The sequence below is a fragment of the Microcaecilia unicolor genome, chromosome 2, assembly GCF_901765095.1.
Source record: "Microcaecilia unicolor chromosome 2, aMicUni1.1, whole genome shotgun sequence".
Lineage (NCBI taxonomy): Eukaryota > Metazoa > Chordata > Amphibia > Gymnophiona > Siphonopidae > Microcaecilia > Microcaecilia unicolor.
Genome location: NC_044032.1, coordinates 362,491,920 through 362,517,155, shown reverse-complemented (window position 1 = coordinate 362,517,155; position 25,236 = coordinate 362,491,920). Strand labels below are relative to the sequence as shown.

At 42.5% G+C, this 25,236-nt stretch overlaps 1 protein-coding gene across 2 annotated transcripts in view; it reads left to right on the top strand.

Moving 5' to 3' along the window:
- Positions 1 to 25,236, top strand: part of CSGALNACT1 (chondroitin sulfate N-acetylgalactosaminyltransferase 1) — a 387,346-nt gene that overhangs the window by 355,905 nt on the left and 6,205 nt on the right. The window contains exon 8 of one of the 2 annotated variants that reach the window (XM_030194505.1): positions 9,654 to 9,731. The exons of the other annotated variant lie outside the window; for it this stretch is intronic. Coding sequence (XP_030050365.1) covers positions 9,654 to 9,710 — 57 coding nt within the window. The 3' untranslated portion in view covers positions 9,711 to 9,731. Of the gene's footprint in view, positions 1 to 9,653; positions 9,732 to 25,236 lie in introns of those variants that run through there. 2 annotated transcript variants of the gene reach the window in all.

Here is a 25,236-nt window from a genome sequence, read left to right as displayed (position 1 = left end):
AGGTGATGAGAGTGTGGGTAAGAGTCCTGGAAGTTTGTTTAGAAAAAAAATGATTGGATTTTATTGATGTTATAGAGGAAGAAATCCCTAAGATGACAGGCAAAGAGTACTGGGAAGAAGACTGTGTTATTTCCAGAACAGAAAAAAAGGAAGGAGGGAGGTGGATTTGGAGGGAAAGATAAGTTCTGTCTTGGCCATGTTGTGTTTATCCTGCTTTTGCACAGTGGTCCAAAACTTGTTTAGAAATCTAGGGTGAAAATAAAAATTTGAGCAAAAATGGGTGGCAGTGGGATATCTGGACAACAATGCCAGACAGGTAGGTAGAGATTCGCAACTGGCTTCCAGATAAATTTTCTTGTGTATGGAGGCAGATCTAGCAATCATCAGTGTAAAGATGGTGTTTTACACCATAGGTGGAGATCAGAGTTCCAAAAGAATGCCTATATAGAGAGAAGAGTACCAAGCACAGATCCCTGAGACACACCTGTCATCGGTGGGAAAGCAGCAGAAGGAGATCAGCCACAGTAAAAGTGCAGTGGGAGAGGCAAGAGGAGAACCAAGACAGGACAGAATCTTAAAATCCCATGGAGAACAGAGTATTAAATGGCAGTTTACAGTGGCAAAAGCAGCTGAATGGTCAAGTATGATAAGGGTAGAGTATAGACCTTTGGATTTGGTCATGTACAGGTCATTTATCCTGTAAGGGCTATCTCTGGAATTTAGAAAGCAAAAAGAAGAATGGGGTGGATCAAGAATGGCTCAAACTAAGAGAAAGTGAAGACAGCAGACGTGGATAGTGCTCACACAAACGCACCAACACACACACACCTGCACCTCCCAAGGATGACTCTGGTATGCTTCCTAACTGCTCCCCAGACCCAAACCTCATGCTCATTCTCTACCCACATCTTCCCCAAACCCAACCCCAAAAGCCTCTTCTAACCATCCCATCTTTGAAACTGTTCCAGCTTTTGTAAACCAATTTAATTTTCATCTGACCCATGCTGGCTTATGCCTTTGCCTTTTTCTTGAGCCCAAAAGAGATTTATGGTACATCTCCAGAGACTCCAACTGAAATCCAGAGAGCTCCCTGGTATGCTTAATATAAGTTATTCAGTAATCATTTCCACAGTATTCCAAGTCTTATGGAAGACGGACTTTTTAATCACTCCATGTGAAGTCAGGGCTTATGTGTGTCCTGACTCACAGACTCCATGCATTTTCCATCAGTTGCTGCCACTGAAGCCTGCAGCAGTGCACCATAGATTCAGCACCAGATGAGATAAGATAGGATGAGGATGGAAGTAGAGTAGAAGCGTAAGGACAGAGCTTTTTTGTGTGGCTCAGAATTTGGGGAGTTTCTGATGTGCTCTGGGGCATAAAATATGTTAATCTGTGTGTAGGACAAAAGTAGACAAGTAGCCTAGTAATTTCTAAAATCTGAGTATATTCCATATGGATAATCTTCTTCCACATCACGATGACCAACTGCCATCTCAAAAATTCATTGAAGCTAAAAACATGGCCCTTTGAATACCTGTTCTGTGAGTATAGAGAGTATTTGAGCACTCTTAATATTAAATTTATTTACTGTGACCTCTGAGGGGTAATTTGGGTTGAGTTTAGAGCCCCAATTGTAGAGAATGAAACGGGGACGGGGAACCGCAGTAACCGCGGGGATGGGGACGGGGACAGATCCCACGGGGGCGGGGTGGGGATGGGGACAGAGCCCACAGGGACCGGGACAGGTGACAAACTTTGTCCCAGGGGCATAGCTATGTGGGGCCACGGGGGCCTGGGCCCCCGTAGATTTGGCCGTGGACCCCCCTGCCGATGACCCTCTTGACCCCCCTCCCGCCGTCAACCCGCCGTCGCCTACCTTTGCTGGCAGGGACCCCAACCCCCGCCAGCCGAGGTCCTCTTCTTCCTTCGTTCTGTTTCTGAGTCTGATGTCCTGCACGTACAACGTTGGGGTCCCCCGCAAGCAAAGGTAGGCGACAGCGGGGGAAGGTTGGCAGTAGGAGGGGGGGTCAAGAGGGTCGCCGGCAGGGCGGTCAAGGTGGTGGTTGCGGCGGCGGGGGGAAGTGTCAGCAATGGCGGGGGGGGGGGGGGGGCTAAAATGTGCCCCTCACCTCGGGCTCTGGACCCCCCTCCCACCGAAGTCTGGCTAAGCCCCTGCTTTGTTCCCGTGTCATTTTCTACTTTGAAGCCTGTTAATGAACTGGACTTTTATGTTTAAGTGATGCCTACAAAGATATTTTGGTTTTTTGGAAAAACAAGTAAATATACTGGCCACAACTAGCAAAATTTGCATGGGAGATCCTGTACATCCTGCTACCAGCACATCTTCTAAGAAGACAACTTCTATTCCGGGAAGGACTGTGGAAGACAGGAGAGCTAGATTGAATCCTGAGATTGTTGATGATTTCTTATTTATCCACAGATTTAAAAAAACATACAGTGGTGGAAATAAGTATTTGATCCCTTGCTGATTTTGTAAGTTTGCCCACTGACAAAGACATGAGCAGCCCATAATTGAAGGGTAGGTTATTGGTAACAGTGAGAGATAGCACATCACAAATTAAATCCGGAAAATCACATTGTGGAAAGTATATGAATTTATTTGCATTCTGCAGAGGGAAATAAGTATTTGATCCCCCACCAACCAGTAAGAGATCTGGCCCCTACAGACCAGGTAGATGCTCCAAATCAACTCGTTACCTGCATGACAGACAGCTGTCGGCAATGGTCACCTGTATGAAAGACACCTGTCCACAGACTCAGTGAATCAGTCAGACTCTAACCTCTACAAAATGGCCAAGAGCAAGGAGCTGTCTAAGGATGTCAGGGACAAGATCATACACCTGCACAAGGCTGGAATGGGCTACAAAACCATCAGTAAGACGCTGGGCGAGAAGGAGACAACTGTTGGTGCCATAGTAAGAAAATGGAAGAAGTACAAAATGACTGTCAATCGACAAAGATCTGGGGCTCCACGCAAAATCTCACCTCGTGGGGTATCCTTGATCATGAGGAAGGTTAGAAATCAGCCTACAACTACAAGGGGGGAACTTGTCAATGATCTCAAGGCAGCTGGGACCACTGTCACCACGAAAACCATTGGTAACACATTACGACATAACGGATTGCAATCCTGCAGTGCCCGCAAGGTCCCCCTGCTCCGGAAGGCACATGTGACGGCCCGTCTGAAGTTTGCCAGTGAACACCTGGATGATGCCGAGAGTGATTGGGAGAAGGTGCTGTGGTCAGATGAGACAAAAATTGAGCTCTTTGGCATGAACTCAACTCGCCGTGTTTGGAGGAAGAGAAATGCTGCCTATGACCCAAAGAACACCGTCCCCACTGTCAAGCATGGAGGTGGAAATGTTATGTTTTGGGGGTGTTTCTCTGCTAAGGGCACAGGACTACTTCACCGCATCAATGGGAGAATGGATGGGGCCATGTACCGTACAATTCTGAGTGACAACCTCCTTCCCTCCGCCAGGGCCTTAAAAATGGGTCGTGGCTGGGTCTTCCAGCACGACAATGACCCAAACATACAGCCAAGGCAACAAAGGAGTGGCTCAGGAAGAAGCACATTAGGGTCATGGAGTGGCCTAGCCAGTCACCAGACCTTAATCCCATTGAAAACTTATGGAGGGAGCTGAAGCTGCGAGTTGCCAAGCGACAGCCCAGAACTCTTAATGATTTAGAGATGATCTGCAAAGAGGAGTGGACCAAAATTCCTCCTGACATGTGTGCAAACCTCATCATCAACTACAGAAGACGTCTGACCGCTGTGCTTGCCAACAAGGGTTTTGCCACCAAGTATTAGGTCTTGTTTGCCAGAGGGATTAAATACTTATTTCCCTCTGCAGAATGCAAATAAATTCATATACTTTCCACAATGTGATTTTCCGGATTTAATTTGTGATGTGCTATCTCTCACTGTTACCAATAACCTACCCTTCAATTATGGGCTGCTCATGTCTTTGTCAGTGGGCAAACTTACAAAATCAGCAAGGGATCAAATACTTATTTCCACCACTGTAACAGTTCTTTATAGGGCATATTTTTCCCTCTAGGGCATATAGAAGGGGTTGTATTTTGTACCCCTGGACATTTTACCAGTGTGAATTAGGATTCCTTGGTGTAGTAGAAATCACCTATTGTTGAGGTTGGAAGGGTAGAGGGTGGTGGTGGTGGGAAGGAGGGTTGTTATAGCTGCTCATTGTTATTGTTCTCTATTTGTAATTTATACACAACAGTTGCACAGCATATTGTTCCTTTTTATATTTTAATAAAAAGATTTAAATATAAAATCATAAGTGTTTGAGGCTTCTGCAGATGAGAACAGAGCCCCTGGGGACGGGGACAGAACCTGCGGGGACGGGGCGGGGATGGAGACAGGGCCTGCAGGGACGGGGCGGGGATGGAGACAGAGCCTGCGGGGATGGGGTGGGGATGGAGACAGAACCCACGGGGACAGGGTGGGAACAGAGACAAACTTACCTAATTGTTTTGAAAGTTGGCTCCTCAGAGTGAAAGCAATATTGTCATTGGTTCACAGAAGCTGAAGAGTGGAGGAAGTGGTTGCCTTCCTGCTGCTGGAGGGGAGATTCAGTGAAATACACTTACGAGAGAGACAGATGGGAATGGAGTGGAGGTTGAGAGAGACTGATAGAGAACAGGGTGAGGACTAAGGGAGAGAGACTGATGGGCATAAGGACATGAGATTGAGAGAGACTGTTAGGCACAGGTTCCAAGACTTCAAAATGGGCGTGCCAAATACCATTCAAATCACCCCTCCTTGGACACATTGAAGGAGTGTGTTCAATATTGAGAGTGCTAAACACTCAGTGGCACCCACAGAACTGGCTCCTGTGTTGCTAGGGATAAGAGAGAAGTTGGGAGATCTTGCCACCACTGACATTATCTTTCTGGAGAACATGTGGCAAAGAAGAAATCAAAGGCCCAATATTTTTAAAAGACTTATGCAATTGGCGCTGATGCCAGCCAGATAAATCTTTTTTAGACTTTGCCATAGTGGGTTAAATGCATATACTGGGAGTTAAGGCAAGCCAGGGGCTACAACAAAATTTATATGCATAAGTTAGGCTAGCAAAAAGCAATCATTACGTATTGGTATGAGCAGTGACATGGTTGCCACTTCAACATATATTCAAGTAGTGCTAGTTAAAGGAAGATGTAGCAACAGCATTTAGCATATCTGGGTTTATAAAAGGTTTGGACAAGTTCCCGGAGGAAAAGTCCATAGTCTGCTATTGAGACAGACATGGGGAAGCCACTACTTGCTCTGGGTTTGGAAGCAAGGAATGTTGCTACTATTTGGGTTTCTGCCTGGTACTTGTGACCTGGATTGGCCACTCTTAGAAACAGGATATTGGGCTAGATGAACCAGTATGACTATTCTTATGTTCTAAGGGATTGCACTGCTGAATATACAAATAAAGTTAAGAGAAGCCAAAAGTATATACAAATTGTTCAGGAAATTGATTCCCTTCTTTTTTTCTTTTCTTTTTAAAATACAGATTATTGAGGTTAACTGAACTAAACAAAAATAAATCTTTTTTACCTTATTGTTTCAGTTACTGTTTTCTAGTTGCATTTAGTAATTGCTTTTCATTCCCTAAAATCTGCTGGGGTCTTCCTGCATAGCATTTATTGATTCCTGGTGCAGCTGGAATCATTAGTGTCTTCCTCGCAATGGCAAGTTTCCAGATCTGAGTAAGGATGTATTTTCTCAGTATTCTTTATCGCTCCGCTCTACACAAATGTGGTAAATAATTAAATGGCTAATATAACGCAGTGACCATTGCCCATAAAGGTGGCAAATGTTAATGGTTGCAAAATAGATAATACAGAAGGTAATATTTCACATGTAGGTACTAATAAGGGGCTGATCAGAAGGTAGAAACACCTGCAGTTCATTTCTTGTTCTCGTTGTGCAGTGCCTTAGGTCAGGGGCGTAGCTATGGGTGGGCCTGGGTGTAATCAAAATGATGGCTGTGATGGATTATGGCATAATGTAGCTGTATTTAAAAATATTGTTTTTTTCCCCTCCATTAAGTATGTATGTGGTTTATGTTGATGCAGGGCAGCTGTTGGGCAGACTATTTAGAAATCCATCATCAAGTGCGTTCTATGGCATTATTTTGTAATATCCCAAGAAACACTACTCGTATATAGTGCCCACCCATATTAGCTCTGGGCCCACCCAAAATATCAGGTCTGGCTACGCCACTGCCTTAGGTAAATTTCTTCAAACCGGTGTTAAATCCTACTATTAAATAAAGAAATAAATTCCAGGTGCTGTGTTCTTCAGCATTCCAGTACAGACAAAGGTCTGAAAGACAATTACCCCAAATGGAGCTTGTAAATCATCTTATGCTGCACAGCACTTAAATCAGCCACTCACATTGGGCTATTTGGAGCCTCTGTGTACATAGCATATTTTCCAGGCTTTTGCAGGTTTCCACCTATACACTGAGGGGCCCTTTTACAAAGCGTCGGTAAGCCCAATGCAGGCTTTCCGCATGCTAAATCATAACTGTCCAACGCGGCTGCCAGCAGTTGTTCCGGCCCAAGCGCACGCCAGAAAAAAATAATTTCTAGTGTGGTGCTAACCTGGTGGTAATTGGGCATCGCCGCACGCTGCCCAGATACCGCTGGAGCCCTTACTGCCACCTCAATGGGTGGTGGTAAGTGCTCCCCACTGCATGGCTACACGGTAAGAGTTATCTTGCTGCGTGGCCATTTTTTTTTGGGGGGGGGGGGCATTTTACCCAGGGGTTTGATAAAAAGGGCCGTGGCGTGTGGGAAGAACAGCCCCTGCCCCTACCACAGGGCCCTTTCCCCCACAGCTTAGTAAAAGGACCCCTGAGAGCTTTTCAAATAGCAAACAATGCTTCTATTAGCAGAATACTATAAAGCTATTTGCAGTTGTTGATATTCAGCTCTATTTAACCAGCCAGGAATGGCTCCTGGCCGGTTGAATAGCATTTAGATGACTAACCGCTAATATTCAGCGGGAGATAGCCGGATATCTCCGCTGAATATTCGCGGTTAGTGCATAGCCTACCCGCCTGTATCACATGATATAGCCAGTTAGTTGAGATGTTCAGCGCTGGGTTTAGTGGTTAAATAGGACCGCATAAATAGTAATCCTGTCTTTGACCATCAGGAACTTGTTAGCGATGAATATCAGCTTAACCAATTAAGTTCCGGCGGCCAAAAATGAAACCAAATATTCAACGGCGGTCGCCGGAAATGGCCCGACATTGAATTTCCGGGGTCAACGCCAACTGCAGCACTTTACGGGCTGCCTCCGAATGGCTGATTATCGGCCTCATTGTATTTATAACCTACCAGCATATCATGTGTGTGTTCTAAATTCATTTCATATATGTATATCGTGGATTTTAAATCCATTTCATAATGCTAAGGAAAGCACCGTGTTACTGTTTTTGCCTGAATGTGCAGGACATAAGTATGTTCTACACGCCCTATGCTGGTGACACAGCCTCAAAACGTTCTGTCCAGATCCATTGGGAATTGCCTTAATTAAGGAGAACGCTTTTTTAATTCCAATGCAGTCTTTCAAATTTATTATTGCATTCAGCATAGATTAGCTGATGGGCCAGCATCCAGATCAGTGCACTTAAAATTAGAATAAAGAGCCTGCCGCCAAACCCTGCTGTGCTGTGTACTCTGCTGAGCAAGCAGTCTGCATTCAGCTCTGCAACTAATTGATATGTATCATATCCATCCGTTCATAATAGAAATAGTTGTATTAACCAGAGTGACACCTCTGTGGGACAGCATTTTGCCAGATCAGAGTACTGCACTAATGATGAGAATACTAAAAGGAAATTTCAGAACCATCCAGGAATGTAAAACCTTTGAAGTTAAAATGATGAAATATTTTAGCACCCACCAGACAGGACTTAACAAAGATCTGGGTTTCCTATCACATTATAATCCATAAAATTATACTGTTTTGTCACCCCTCTGATCACTCATCCATCTCTCCCTATTTCTCACCCTCTCCCTACCCACCCATACTTTGCCCATGAGACTGTCATTGGAATGCTTTTATGTTTCACAGGTATATTCTGATATATTTCATCATTTGCTCATTTCTGAATTTCAGATCTGAAGAAGAAGGGTTACAGGTAGGGGAGTGGGTTGTTTGTTAGTTAGGTTACCTTCTTTGAATTTGTTTTGTATTCTATTAAATGTTAGTTATTTTCTTCTTTTAATTTATAGATGGTTGGGTTTAAATATATATATTTATTATTTTATGATTAGAAAATTAATTGTCTTGTTTGCCAAAAGGCAATGCATCAAATCGGTAAATAAAGATAACAATAACAAATCAGCAAGTCAGCTGCTATGGAAAGGGGGAAACAGGAAGGAAGAAGGGAGGCAATGGGTGCATGAGAAGACAGGGACAGAAAATTGAAAACTGGTGAAGACAAAAGAAATGTGGAAAAATAGGATAAAGGCATTGCAGGGACAAGGGATGACTTGGAAATGGACGAGGAGAAGGAGGAGATCCTGGTTCCTTGTCTTAGAATTCACAAGGTCATCAGCCAGAAGGTGGCAGCCTGTGAGTTTTGGTTGCAGTGATGGCACAACAGGTGCAGAGTAATTGGCAGTGGCTGGACATGCACCTGTACAGCACTTGTTGCTTCTCCTGCTGGCTTCTAGGGAGTGGTGATAGTGCGGTAGCTGGGCTGAGCAGCCAGGTTCACAACCACTGAAGGCATGCAGGGCAACTGCGCACACACATTCTAGGGGATAGTAGTAACATAGCAAATTTGAGAATCTTAGTGCAAAATTAGAATTGTCAGAGCACATCTTCTGAAGAGTAGAGTTTACCATGCACACAGTCCTTTGACTTGCTGGCTGAATCCTTATGATGCTTCTTAAGCTGATATCTGTGCTCTTGCATTTCCACCTCTGTCCACAGTAAACAACCTAGTCAGAGGCACACAAAAATTATATACAAAGAACAGAATCAAGGGAGACAATATAGCTGAATATTCTTTGAAACAGCACTAATATCTGTTTTGCAACCTGAGAATTAAGTGTGACGGAATTCAAAAAAGGTGTGGGATGAACACAGAGGAACTCTATTTAGAAAATAGATGGTAGAAAACAAAATTGAATTCAAAAACCCTTTAAATGGCTGCAGGGGGTGGATGTGTGAGTGACACTTGGACGGTTACTCCAGCTGTGAAGAACTAAGGCTGGTGCCAGGCAGACTTTGTAGGTTTGTGTCTTTATATGGCAATCCAGTTTAGGATAGGCTGGAAAGGGCTTCAGTGGCAACTTCAGTAGCTGGAACCGACGACAGTGCTGGGCAGACTTTTACGGTCTGGGTCCCACAATTGACAAGACGGATTTGGAGAGGCTAGAGTGAGCTTTGACGACAACTCCGGTAGGTGGAACATAAGGACAGAGCTGGGTGGACTTCTACAGTTAATGTCTCAGAAATGCCAAAAAAAGATTTGTGATAAAGTATTTAATATCACATTCATTGTTGATTTAATCATGAATCGATAATGAGTGTGATTGTTGGATGGACTGTTCAGGTCTTTATCTGCCGTCATTTACTATGTTACTAGGATGAACTTCTTCAGAAAGTCAACCCTTTATATGAATCAGGAAGTGTGATGAATTGAAACCTTGGGCCCTTCAGACTGGACTTCAGTTATTGAAAAACAAAAAAGAAATCACAATTTTAGGACTGGAGAAGCACAGTGAGGATGCATTTGTACTGTTGGCGCAGCATCCAGCCTTTTCTATTCGTATATGCGTGTTACAGCTTCAGAGAGCTCTGAAATCTTGGCACAGCTATTTTGAAGAGCATTGGTGGTAATGAAAGCTATAAAACATTTCCAAGAAAATGCTGCCAAAACAATATCAATAACATTAGTGAGAGTAAAATAAATGCCAAATAAATACCAGCAAGGGATGTGTGAAGCAAAATACATAAGTAAAATTTTATTTTTCAGAAGGGTAGAACAGGGGCGTAGCCAGACCTCGCAATGGGAGGGGGCCAAAGCCCGAGGTGGGGAGGGACACATTTTAGTCTGCCGCCCCACTACCACCTCGCCGCTCTCCCCGCTGCCCTGCCCCACCCCACAGCAACAAATACCTTGGCTGGCGGGGGTCCCCAATCCCCACCAGCTGAAGTCTTGTCCAGCGCCGCCTCGTTGCCTGCCCTGCTCTCTCTTCCTCCTCATACCCCACATGCTCCTTTAAGTGAAACTGAGTATGCTCAATTTCACTAAAAGAAGCGTTCAGGACTTGAGGGGGAAGAGAGAGCAGGGCAGGCAACGAGGCAGCGCTGGACAAGACTTCAGCTGGTGGGGGTTGGGGACCCCCGCCAGCAAAACCAGGGGCCCAGATGAAATTTGGGGGGCCTGATGAAATTTGGGGGGCCCAGGCTCCCGTGGCACCTAGCTACGCCACTGGGATAGAATGCCTTGTAAGCTACAGTAAATACAGCATGCTCATTGCAAATTATGTTATTCTGTAGCTATGCATCATGATTGGTAGAGCATGATGCAAATTTCTGCTGATCAGGAGAGGAAATATATTGTAATACTGTATGTGTTCAGTATTCTGACCTTCAACCTGTAACTCAAGGAAATTGTTCTGCACATTCCTATGTACCATATAGCTCTCATTTTCAGTAGCTAGCAGGTGAATACAGTATTAAAACATCCATTTTTTTTCTAGCATAAGACAGTTTTTGTACCTCGTTGATGAAAATGAATTATGACACTAAAATTCTTTGTCTCTTCTGTTCTGTTCTCATAGAAATATGCCTGGTCAGTGCTAATTAGGTTTCATGGATGTTTGTAGTTCACATTGCATCCTTTTTAGAGGACTGCTTGAAGTTTCTTACGCTAGCCAGAGTTTTTCACTGTTATATTGTGTATGCTCATGTCACCTTTTGGAGGGTATTTTAAACCTCTCAAATGATCATAAAGCTCCATCAGATTTATTTCCTGGTTTCGAAAAGAGGTTGCCCAAAGCAGTATGCAATATAATGAAATCAAAAATACATAACTAAGAACATAAGAATAATTTAAAAATAAAACACATCAGATAATACCTCACACAAAAATACAATAAATACAATTTTAATAAGTAAAGAAAAATAATGATAAAACAAATACAAACAAAAGAGGTTTGTATATGAATATGAACAGTGCAAATCCAAAGCCCCTCCTGAAAGGAAAAGCAAAGTTATTCATCTGTAGCAGGTGTTCTCCGAGGACAGCAGGCCAAGTATTCTGACATCTGGGTGACATCATTCGACGGAGCCTGGGGCACATGCTAACTAGTGAGTTTAAGAATTTTCATGCAGAGTCCCTCCGCGCATTCGCTGGTGCCTTCCCACCCAGTCATTGCTAAAAGAAAAAGAATTAAACTCCAAGGAGAGGTGGGAGGGTATGTGAGAATACTTGGCCTGCTGTCTTCGGAGAACATCTGCTACAGGTGAGTAACTTTGCATTCTCTGAGGACAAGCATGCTGGCCTATTCTCACATCTGGGAATACCTAGCTACCAGTCTCACTGAAAATAATAATGCTAGGACAATAGGGACTTGAAACACTGAGGCCTGTTATATAATCAACCTGAAATAATTTGGGTTTTAGTTGTGGAGGTGGAGGTGCAGCCTGGAAGAGAAGACTGGGCCTAGGCACCGAACAAGTTCTGCAGGACTGTTTGCCCGAACCAGCCTTCTTGTCAGGTATCCTGCTCAGGGCAGTAATGAGATTTGAATGTGTGGACAGATCTCTGACATTGAGCCTTGACAAGTCCCTGTAGAGTCAGCCCAGCCTGGGCATAAGTAAAGGAGACACAATCTGCTAGCCAATTCGAAATTGTGTATTTTCAAATGGTTACCCCCATCCCAGAAACATAAATCTGGGTTTTCTGTCTATGGGCTTTAGTTCAGATAGAAGGCTAAGGCTCACTTGCAGTCCCAGGTATGCAGTATATTCTTGCCAGGATGGGAATGTTTTGGGAAAAATGTTGGAAGAGCTATTGACTGATTAAGATGGAACTCCAGCACTACTTTAAAAAGGAACTTAAGGTACATGCGGAGAACTACTCTATTGTTGTGAAAAATAGTGTAAGCTGGGTCAACTACTAGGGCCTGAAGCTCACTGACTGTGAGCTGAATTGACCACCCCCAGAAACACACCTTTCCAGGGCAAATACTTCAAATGACAGAAATCAAGTGGCACAAAAGGAGCTTGCATCAGCTGGGTGAGAACAACGTTGAGATCCCATGACACAGTTGGAGGTTTGATTGGAGCTTTGCCAATAACAAACTTCGCATGAAGCGAACAACTAGAGGCTGTACAGAGATGGGCCTACCTCCCACATGGTAATGATAAGCACTAGTTGCCCTGAGATGAACCCTTACAGAGTCGGTTTTCAAACCAGACTCAGAGAGGTGCAGGAGGTATTCAAGACGTTTTTATATAGGACGTGAGGGGATCTGAGGCCTTGCCCTCACACCAGACAGCAAACCTCCTCCACTTAAATGAGTAACACCTCTTAGTGGAGTCTTTCCTGGAAACCAGGACGATGCGGGAGACTCCTTCCGGCAAATCCAAGGTTTCAAATTCTATGCTCGCAACATCCAAGCCATGAGGGCCAGGAATTGGAAGTTGAGATGTAGAAGAGACTCCTTGTTCTGCATGATGAGGGTTGGAAAACAGTCCAGTCCCTATGGATCTTCAGAGGATAACTCCAGAAAAAAATGGGAACCAGATCTGCCTCTGCCATTAAGGTGCAATCAGAATCATAGTTCCCTGGTTTTGCTTGAGTTTCAGCATAGTCTTCTCTATGAGAAGTATTGGAGGATATACATATAGAAGACCCCCCCCCCCCACCCCCAATGTAGGCGAAAGACATCTGACACTAGTCTGCCTGGAGCAGAACTGGGAGACCTTGTTGAAGTGAGTGGCAAAAAGATCCACCATGGAGGGCCCCACGCTCAGAAGATCTTGTAGGCTAGGCCCATATTGAGAGACCACGCCTGCATTTGTAAAACCCTGCTCAGTCTGTCCCCCAGGCAGTTGTCCTTTCCTGGGAGGTATGTTGCTCGGAGGTCCATCCTGTGAAGGAGGGCCCACTGCCACATCCCCACTGCTTCCTGACACAAGGGGTAGGATCCTGTACCTTATAAAACATTAAAGCCTGGTTGTCCATTTGGATGAGAATAATTTGGTTTTACAGCCAATGTCTGCAAGCCTTTACAGCATTCCAAATGGCCTTGAGCTTGAGGAGATTGATATGGAGATCTGTTTCCTAAGCCAACCAAGTCCCCTGGGTGTGAAGCCCATCTGCATGAGCTCCCCATCCTAGGTTGGATGCATCCGTTGTTAGCACCTTCTGAGGAGGTTGAATTTGAAATGCAAGTCCCACTGTCAAATTTGTCCAAATTGTCCACCAGAGAAGAACATGCGTCAACTCTGAAAGAATCTGGATGACATCCACTAGGTTCCCAGCTGACCGAGACCACTGGAAAGTTAGGATCCACTGGGTTCTTTCAAGAGGAGACATGCTGTGGAAGTGACATTCAGCGTTGAGGCCATGTAGCCCATCAATCTCAACATTTGCTGAGCTGTGACCTGCTTAGTGCTTTGGGCATGTGGGGCAAGCACTGATAAAGTCTCTGATTTCATTTGTGGAAGAAAAGCCTGAGCCTCCAGTGTATCTGGCAGGGCTCCTATGTATTTGAAATGCTGAACTGAGAGAAGGTGGGACTTGTGGTAATTTATGACGAACACTAGTAACTCCAACACCAGAATAGTTAGGCGCATTGACATCCCCTCCTGTGATGTGTGCTTGACCAGCCATTCATCCAGATAGGGAAACACATACACTCCCAGCCTGCCTAGATATACAGCTACTACCACTAGACATTTGGTGAAGACCCTGGGAGCTGATGCAAGGCCAAATGGTAGTACGTGATACTGATAGTGGTGTTCCTCTATTTAAAATTTGAGATACTTCCTGTGACTGGAAAGTATCGAAATGTGGGTGTAGGCATCCTTTAAGTTCAGAGAGCATAACCAATTGTTTTCCTGAATCATGGGGAGATAACTGCCCAGGGAATTCATCCTGAACTTTTCTCTGACCAGGAATTTGTTCATGGCCCTTAGATCTAGGATGGGACAAAATCCCCCTCTCCCTCCCCCATTTTCTTGGGCACAAGGAAGTACCTGGAATAGAATCCCTTCTATTCTTCCCTTGGTGGCACGGGTTCAGCCGCATTGGCCTGGAGAAGGGAGGAGATTTTCGCTACAAGTACTTGTTTGTGCTGAGAGCTGATTGACAATGCTCTCGGTGGGCAATTTGGTGGTCTTTGACACCAATGCACGGCATAACTGAGACAGACTATTTGAAGAACCCACCGATCAGAGGTTACAATGGGTCATCTGTGATGGAAAAAAATTCAACCTCCCCCCTACCGGTAAGCCTTCTGGGACAGCTACTTTGAGCGGGGCTATTTTCTCTTGGAGCCAGTCAGATGCTCGTCCCTTGCTTTAACTGGGGCATCGGTTGGGGCTTCTAAGGTTGGAATGCGCATGGCTGAGAACGCTGGGCCTAGGGCTGCTGGGCAGAGCAGGAAGGCATTGGGAACCTATGCTTTTGATAATAGTAAGTTCGTCGTCTAAGCCAACTCTAAGACCTCTGTGAGAAAGAGAATGCAGCTGGAAGGTGCCAAGACAGAGTTTGGATGATATCCTTATGTTTGTTTATGAGGTCAGCAACCTCTTCCACCTTATCTCCAGACAAGTTGTCACTCCAGCAAGGAACGTTTGCCAACCTCTCCTGAACCGCCGGTTCTAGGTCAGATACTCACAGCCATGAAAGTCTGCACATCCCCACACCCATAGCGGAGAGTCTAGATGCTGTATCAAGAGTCATACACGCTCCTGGCCAGATATTTCCTCCAGCTAATTACTGGCTGACTGGTGAAGCTCTGCGGCCTGCGCCTGTGGGAGAATATCCCCAAGACTTAGTGTACTGTGAGCCAAGGACTACAAGTAAAGGCTTGTGTAGTGCTGGTAGAACTGGATGTAGGCAAAGAGTATTGAGGCCTGAAAAGTCTTCCAAATGAATCTAGTTCCCTGGACTCTCTACCCGGGGGCATCAAGGCATGAGTCCTGGCGCTCCTAGCTTGTTTGAAAACGGATTTGATCACCAGAGAATATGATAGTTAAGCTCTCTTGGATACCGTACTGCTTATCCACTTTCTTAGGTACCTGCACTGAGAGGGGAGATTCCCAGTTCTTTATCAGTGCATCTTTAAGGATAGGGGACAATGGAACAGTGACCCCTTCTTTAGGAGGAGGTTCACAGTCCAGGACAGTCAACATCTCCATCCTAGGGTCTTCCTCTTTTTCCAAATTAAATGGGATGGCTGAAGCCATCTCCCTGACAAAACTGGTGAGAGATCCTCATGTGGAGATTTTTGTCTCTCTTGAGGTAGTGAGGGATCAGAAAGTATCCCATAATATGACTCCTCCAAGAAGTAATGTGGGTCCTCCTCTGAATCCCATGAGCAGTCCCATTCAGACTCTTCACTCTACTCAGGTTGTACGGAATGAGTCTGTGCCTGCTTTGACTCAGTGGATCTATGTCCATGCCCCAAAGAGTGTCAAGGTACATCCCTGCTCTCTTACTCCAAGGAAGCTTCTCCCCCCGATGTCAAGAGCGGTATTGTATGCGTCAAGGTTGATGTTGACATCTGTTGAGGTGCCAGCATTGAGGAGCTCTGCACCTGCACTGAAGGAACCTGAGGAAGAATATGGACTGGATCTGCAATATGGTGAGTGGAGGAGTGGCCTAGTGGTTAGGGTGGTGGACTTTGGTCCTGGGGAGCTGAGGAACTGAGTTCGATTCCCACTTCAGGCACAGGCAGCTCCTTGTGACTCTGGGCAAGTCACTTAACCCTCCATTGCCCCATGTAAGCTGCATTGAGCCTGCCATGAGTGGGAAAGCGCGGGGTACAAATGTAACAAAACAAACAATTTGTACAAGTGCCCTTGAAACCTGAGTGGTTTGCAACTACAGCATCTGTGCCAGCTCGTCCCTGAGCATGGCTTGAAACTGCTCATCGAAGGAAAGCATCAGCAAAGGTGAAGGAGCCACAAGAGAGGCAGGCTTAATTCAACACAACTAGGGGAGCTGGGTAGTTGTGTGAGGGCTTGTATCCTGCTATCCATGGAGAACACCTTCCACAGATTAGTAACTTGTTTTTCTCTAGGGGACAAGTAAGATATCAAGACTCCCTAGTTACAGGCCATCTTCAAAAGAAAAATAAAGGAAAAATATGTATGAAAGGCAGTGAAAACTATTTCTGTGGCAACCAGCCTTTTTAAAATGCTGTTGAGTTGAATAGTTGCTTTGCACTGTGCTCAGTCTTCAGTCAGGTGGCTAATCATTGATAGAGTAGCATCCATAGCTGCTGTACTTGTATTGATCCATCACATTTCTGGTCTTCCTCTTTTGTGTTGACTTTCAACCTTGCTGTGTATGATGTCTTTCTCTAATGATTTTTCTCTTCACATACTGAAGTATAAAAGTCGAACTTTTGTCATTAGAGCTTTCATGGAAAATTTAGGTTTCATCTCTTCTAATACGATTGATTTGTTCTTGAAAGAGTCCATGGTATATGCAGTATTCTTCCCCAGTACCATAATTCAAAAGCATCAGTTTTTATCCCATCTTGCTTCTTCATTGTCCATCTTTCTCATCCATTTGACATTATTGAAAATACCATGGTTTGAGCAAGTCAAGTATTTTTATGCAAAGATATATCTCTGCACTTGAAGATTTTATCTAGGCTCTTCATAATCATTCTGTCAAGAGTGATACATTGTTTTATTTCTTGACTGCTTGCTGTTTTATTATTGATCCAGGCAGGTTGAAGTTATCTGCTATTTTTATTACGTCTCCATCAAGAATGAAAATATTGATTAAACCAATTATCAGGATCTTTGCCTTCTTCACATTAAGGTGCAGGTCCATTTTGAGACAACTGTATGTTCCTTGATTTTTAATAATCAGTTGTTTCAAATTGTCTTCACTTTCAACCAGTAATGTGGTATCATCATTATAACAAAGGTTGTTAATGAGTTTTCCACCAATTTACACACCTCAAAATTCTTCATACAGTCCTTCTTCTCTGATTTGATAGATTGAACAGGTAAGAAGAGGAAAGTATGTAGCCTTTTACACCTTTGCTGATTTACTTAGTTAAAGGCCTTCCTGTAGTTAATGAAACACGTTTAGATATTCTTTTGGTATTCTTTCATCTTTTCAAAGATCCATCTGACATCTGTGATGATGTCTCTTGTTCCTCATCCTTTCCTGAACCCTGCTTGAATTTAAGGCAATTCTTGTTCTAAGTATTGTTTTTGTCTCTATGCAATGATCTTGAGTAAAATCTTGCTGGGAGTCAGAGTAATCGTGCAGTAATTTCCACAGTCTGATCTCCTTTCTTCAGTATTGGTAGGAACACAAATATTTTCCAGTCAGTTGGCCATGATGTTGTCTTCCAAATTTCCTGGCATCAGATTTCTGTAGTACTTCAATGAAAAATGTCATTAACGCCCAATGCTTTGCTCTTTGTAAAGCTTGTGCTGCTTCGACTTTTTCTTTCATCACCAGTGATTCCTGATTGTAAGGTACAGGTTGAAATGGCTGTTAATCTACTTTCTCTTTATGGTATAATGACTCAGTATATTCATTTCACCTTTTCTTGATCTTCTTGGCATCATTCAACATAGATCCTTGAGTGTCCTTTAGTATTTCAGTTTGAGGCTGGAATTTTCTCTTTAAGTCGCGTAGGTATAGGAAAGCTAATCTTTTTCTTCCTCTTATATTTTCTGATTCTGTTTCCTTGAATGCACTGGTGTAGTACGTCTCTTATCTCATCCTGTGGCACATTGGAAGTTCTGGCTAAGTTCTGCTTCTCTTTCTCATCTGGCTTTAGCTTCTCTACATTTCTGAACACTTTTGATAGTTTCTTCATTTATTCATTTTGGCCATTTTTATTTTTTCACCTTTTGCAGTGGCTTTTCACTTTCTTCTAGTATAACTTTCTTGATGCCTTCCCATAACTCTTCTGGTGCATGTCATTAATATCCAGTGTGATGTATTGATTTCACAGGAAGTCTTTAAATTTCAGTGGTATATTTTCAAGGTCATACTTTGCTATTTTCATGTCAGGCTTGCTCTTTCTCAGCTTTAGTTTGAGTTTGTATTTTTACCACAGTCAGCTCCAGTTTCATCTTTATTGATGTAATTGAACTTTTTTTTTGTTGACTTCCACAAATGTAATCACTGATTTTTATATCATCCATTAGGTGAAGTGCATGTGTACAGTCTTTGCTTGTGGTGCTGGAAGAAGATGTTTGAAGTGAACAATTGTTGGTCTTTTAGAATTCTATCGGCATTCTCCAACTTTGTTTCTGTTGCCAAGCCCATGTTTTCCAACCACTTGGCTTTCTCCTTTGTTACCAACTTTTGCATTCTAGGTGCCCGTGACTGAGTATATCTTGTTTGCATCATCAGCTTATTCTTGTTTATAGAGCTAATCAACTTTGGTTTCTTCTGCATCTGTTGTTGGCATATATACCTGAATAATAGTTGTATTGATGGATGATCCTCATAGATGAATAGAAATTAAGCATTCACTGACTGCATTGTATTGCATTACAGTTCTTGCAAGCTTCTTGTTAATTATAAATGCAACACTATTCACCTTTGTCCTTCATTTCTGGTATTGAATACCACATGATCAACAGATTCAAAGTGCCTGATGTCAGTCACCTTCAGTCCACTGACACCCAACAGATCAAGTTGTATGCATTTCATTTCATTGTTGACCACATCCAGCTTCCCTTGGTTCATTCATTATACATTCCATTTCCCAATATGTAAGTTATCTTTACAGTTTCTGACTCTCATTTCATGTGCAGCTACATTTGCAGTCAGATACCTGAGGGCTTTGTTTCAATCACCTCACAAATGTCAGTTTTACTCTGAAGTCTTCAGCTCTTTCCTAGTAGCCGAGTACCTTCCAACCTGAGAGGCTCATCTTCCAATACAATATTACAATTTGTTTTGTTGTGATAATCCATTGAGTTTTCATATCAAGATATGAAAGTAGATTGCCAGGCCTTATTCTCATTCAGGTAATGTCAGTGTTGTTGCCATTGTTTCAGAAATATGGTCCTCCATCAACACTGTCCCTATACTCCTTCTGCTCAGAGGAGTGGTTTGTCTTAGTCTGCCGCTTCAGCTGAGACTTTTATGTAGGAGCAATACAATCACTAGGTGTAGTAGAATAAAGATATACAAGTAATATTATGCACGCTGGATGTTTATTATTTATTCATATCGCATAATGAACTAATCTGAATTCAGACTCCTAATATATGTATATACCATAAAAACTCAAAACTATAAAAAAGCAAAGAAGTTATTTATGTAAAGAATATAATAATAACAAATTACTATTTACAAGAATAACATAATGATGTATAAGAAAAACACGTTCAAAAGAACTCACACATCAGAAAATAGTTAGTACAAACATTCACTTTACCCTATCGGCAAAAGCCAAATCTGTTACCCACAAGCAATTACAAAGTTTGACTGCACAACCTGCATGTGTTGACAGTGTTTCTCAGGGACGACAAGAAGCAGGATCTGTCTTCTTGAAGGCAGTGCTTGCTCAGGAAGGCTCAAGTGTTCAGTCAGTTGACTGAAGATCAAATGAAAGTCCAATGAATCTCAAGGGGTTAAGAGAAGAGTCAGGTTAAGATTCCTTCCAGTTGGAGATGTCCGTCTTTATACCATTCATTTATCAGTAATAGCTGATGATCTTGATAACATTTCAGTAGATGATTGGCTTGAGAAACCAATCATGTCCTTGACATCATTCAAGATGCATTTCTTTCAATTCAGGACTCCGCACAGTCTGGTGATGACATTTCTAGGGTTTTTCCCAGAACTCAGGCTCCAATGAGTCTGATTGCTTAACAGGTACACGGGCATGTTCAGGCATACAGCAGTCTTTATTCAGAGCAATCATGATTGTGCAAAATATTTAGGAGTAGCAAGGGTCTGCTGGCTGTAAGCCAAGCACTGCAGGATAGTTGATTTCTTTCAAGTATCCCACAGATATAACCCTGTCAAACTCTGTGACATGATAGCAGGGGCCTTGTACCCCTACATTTCTACCTTGGGAGACTCTGCCAGTATTTAACTTACCAGTGGCATAACTCTCAATATGAAAGATGCATACAATCCGCAAACCAAGCAAGGGAACCAGCCTTTACCAAGTTTATATTTTTTCTGAAGGTGGTATGGAAATCAAGAAAATGGGCGGTAGGGGAGGGGGTATGGATGGTGTGTGTCCCCCAGGGAAAAATGTTGGAAGGACAATTACTTAAGATGAAAATTGAATACAACCATAATAAGGAACTTTGGATGAGTGTACAGAACCATCCTATTGTTGAAAAACAGTGTAGGGTGGATCAGTTACTAAAACCTAAAGATCATTATGTACATGCACTGATATGACTGCCACCAAAAAAAAAAAAAGACCTTAGAGGTCAGTTACATAGGTTATAGGAGTCTAGAGGCTTAAAAGGAACTTCCAGCAGCTGGTCTAAAACAATGTTGAGGTCCCAAGACACACAGCAAGTGGAAGGCTTTAGTAGAAGCAAGTCCCATATAAAGTGAACAACTAAAGACTATACACAGCTGGGTTTACCTTCTACATGGTGATAAGTGGCAATTGCATTAAAGTGTATCATAATGAAGTTGGTTTTTAAACCTGCCTTATAGAGATGTGGATGTTATTTGTGCAGTTTTTGTGCAGTACAAGAGAAAGAATCCAAGGCTTTTCCGTCACACCAGATGGCAAACCTGTGCCACTTAAAACTATGACTATCTAGTGGAGTCTCTTCTAGAAACCATTAAGAATCTGCAATATGTGGTCAGTCAGATTCAGGAGAACCAAGGTTATCCTTTAAACATCCTGTCTATGAGGAAGAACTTATTGACATGCAACATTGTCCCTTGATCCTGTATGATCAGCAATGGAGAATTTCCCAGGCTGATGGATCTCCTTATAGATAACTTCAGAAGGAGAGAGAACTAGACCTGCCTCAATCAGGGTGGGGTTATGAGAATCACGGGTCCTTGATCCTGTTTGAGTTTTAGGAGAATGTTTCTTATAAGAAGTATGGGAGGACACATGTACAGAAGGTCTTCTCCCCCAATCCAGAAGGAAGGCATCTAAAGCTATTCTGTGTGTCCCTATCCTGAAGACTTGAGGTTCTTTTCTGTTCTGAAGCAATGTAAAGAGGTATACCGTGGGTGTACCCTACTCATGAAAGATCATGCTCGCTACTCTCGAGTCCAGAGACTACTAGTCAGGTTGCAGTATCTGTCTCAGTTTGTCTACCGGGATATTGTCTTTTCCTGGCAGATAAGTGGCTGACTGAATCATCATGTTAGGAGATGGCTCAATTGTACATTCTGACTGTTTCCCAACACAGGAAGTAGGACACGATGTTGATAGTAGCATTTTCCTATTATAAATCTGAGATACTTCCAGTGACTAGAATATATATATATATCTATATAAGAGTAGGCTTCCTTCACATCCATAGAACATAACTGGTCTCTTTTTCAAAGACGGGAAATTAAAATGTATAGGAAAAACATCTTGAACTTTTCCCAAATCAGGAATTTCTTCAAGGCTTTTAGGTCTAGGATGGGACTTATGACAAGGATATACTTGGAGTAAAATTCCTGCCCCCTTTCCCATGGTGGAAAAGGTTTGACTGCATTGATCTCTAAGAGGGGACGAGTGCTCCTTCTTAAATATTTCTTGTTGCTGAGAGTTTGATCAGGACAATCTCATAGAAAACGACAGCAGATAAGACTATATGGCCTTTACATGCCAACTACTGAGCTCTACAATCTCTTCCACTCCTTCCTCTGTGCTTGTCAAAATGTTTTTTGAATTTAGACATTGTCCTCATTTCCACCACCTCTGCTGAAAACTGTTTGAAGCATCCAACGCAGTTTTCTTAAATGTTTTCTGAAATTACTCCTGAGTCTGTTCCCTTTCACGTTCATTGTGTATCACCCCTCATTCCAAAGCTTCCATTCAATTGAAAGAGACCCACCTACTGTGCATATATACCACAGAGGTATTTAAAATGTCTCTATCTTATCACCCAATTTTCTCTCTTCTTCCAAAGTATATATATTGAAATCTTTATATCCAGCCCTATATGCTTTATAATGACCACTGACCATTATAGTGGTCACTCTATAATGACTCCATCCTGTTTAAATCCTTATGCACATAAATGCTATTTTTCTCTTCATTTATGCATGCAAAGGGAACATACATATTTATAGAATTGCCCTTATAATGGCAGAATATTGCCACTATACAGTCATTTGTTTGTCACTGCCCTTGCTCTGCTCCCCTGCTATGTGGGGATAGTGAGATGAAAATCTATACATAATGAAGTTATATGTTTACCAGACACTGGTAAACAAATAACTTCCTTTGAAAACTGACCCCTAACTTCTTTTCTAGGGACATCTTTCCATTCCTACTCTCTCTTCTCCTGTCTTCTTTTTCCTTCTCTAAATCAGTCTGGCTTATTTGAAGAGCTGTACAGAGAGATAGTCTTCCTGAAGACCAGTGTAACACAGCTCAAGCCCAATCAGGAAAACATGTGGTGGTGGCTACCGCTGACTGCCAAGAGATTGCCTCATTAAAGAATGCACTGGTATCTTCTGAGAGATGGGATCCTCCAAACCCCCAGAAATTTTATGAGTCCTATGTGAGCTATGCTGGTTGCTCTCAAAGATATAGGCAGCTAGGCCCATCATCTGGTACTGGTTTGGAGTAGAAGGGCACAAACAGAGATTCTGCAGAACCTGAAGAGAGTGTAAGAGAGAGACTCAGAAGTGGATTAAATCTTCCAAGCAGCAGAAAAAAAAACCTCCAGAGGGACCCAGTGAGGGAATGCCTGGGATCCTTTAGGTGAAGACTTCCAGCACAAGATTTGTGTCAAGCAGCACCTCTGTCTCTGATATACAGTTACAGCTTTTATATTCTGCCGTTTGCCAGTAAAGGTTCAAAGTGAATTACAAATAATGGGCTAGATCATTAATCTAGGATAATTACAGAATACAAATACAATTCACTTTAAAAACATAAATTCAAATAAAAATTGTTCCTAAAAGGAACTGATTGGTTGAGCTGCTTTTGTGCCAATGAAAGTGGAAGAGAACCCAATGGTAGTGTGTTGGACGGTAGACACAGATCACTCCAGTCTTTGACCACTACCTAATGCATCTGCTTCTATACCCCATAGCCATCGTGGGGTCTCAGTGAAACTAGCTATCCATATCAAGGTTATGTGATAGTGGAGTTCCCTGAGATTCCACAGTCCTAAAGAATATACTACTGATATCTCTTCTTTGCCTTGAGTTGAGATGAAGAGGTAACACCACCATAATCATTGGAACCAACACCACTTTGGGCAGTTGACACAGAAGTGCCAGGAGATACTTGGCCAGCCTATACCAGTCTATTCTCTGAGCAAAAAAGCCTGTCAGAGAGCAGGACACCTACATCCCAGAAGGCCAATGAAGATGTGAAACTAGTGTGGTATGCCTTCCAAAAGCCATTGAAGTTACTGCCTGAAATCATAACATCAATCACCTGCCTTTAGAGCTTACACCAGAAATAAGAGAACAGGTTCTCATGGTAGATACTCCACTAGACTATAATCTGCCAGTTAAATGCTAGTACAGTCAGGAATTCTATTAGTCTATGCCTTGAATGAATGGCAAGGTGCAGCTGTGGGTATAAATCAAATTTAAGAAAGCCCAAAGAGTCAAATAGCCTATAGATACAGAGTGGTCTCTGTCATTATAGATATCACCTGCAGGAGGCGATAGCTGAGGAGATTGACCCACTGTTTCTCAACTTTTGAGATTCATCAATTTCCAGCCAGTGAAAGATCCATTGATACAGCAGTTATCTCTTGGAGTTAACATATTTTTCATTCATGAATGAAACATGGGTCTAGATAGAGTGACACCATTGTTGATTGAGATGCATTGGTTGCCAGTCAGGGCCAGGATTATTTACAAGTTGGTATGTCTAGTCTTTAAATATTTAAATGGTTTGGGCTCTATTTATCTATATGATTAATTGTATCATTCTACCTTTTCTAGGACATCTAGAATTAAGGATAACAATCTTCTTATATATCCAACTATTAAATATCTTACTTCTAAACGTAATCATGAACTTTCTTATCTGGTTACTCCCTACTGGAATTTATTACCATTAGATTTAAGACATGACGCTTTTTATGGTTCATTTTGTAAAAACCTGAAAACATTTCTATTCCATGAATATCTAGTTTTAAATATCATATAGACAATCTAGCTTTTTTTTTTAATTATGACTATGCTTTTGTATGTATGATTATTCAATTGTATCCTTGAGTAATTTTTATTGTACACTGCTTTGGACCCATTAGAGGAATTTAGCAGTATATCAAGGGTAAGAGTAGATAAGCGAGTTGAGCATCCAATACTTCTCTATGATCCATACCCATTCCAGGAGAGGTCAAAATGTTTGGCATCTAGGGCCATAGAAGATGTCAGTAAGCACCTGCAAGAGCTTCTGGATACTGGAATTATAAAGTAGTCCCAAGTCTCTATGCCTCATAGAGGTGTGCAATTGTTTGAAACAACATGGGAAATGTCAACATTCTCCATGTCATTTTTAACCCAAAATGATAGGATAAGCACAATTCTTTTTCTGTTTTATCAATAGTGCACACTATTTATAAAAAGACACACTGTTTTGCAGGGTACACTTTTGACAACATTGCCCCTGTAACAAAAAAAAAAAGAAGAAAAAACTGAATAAAATGAATCCCATAGAAAACTAAACAAAATGAACATTTTTGGCCTGCACACTCCTAATGCCTCACCTGTTACGGTGGCTAGGAAGAAGAGTTGAAACATCCAGTTGTGTATAACTACAAGATCTTGAAGAGACTTATTCATGACCAGTATACTCTGCACAGGATTGAAGATGTGC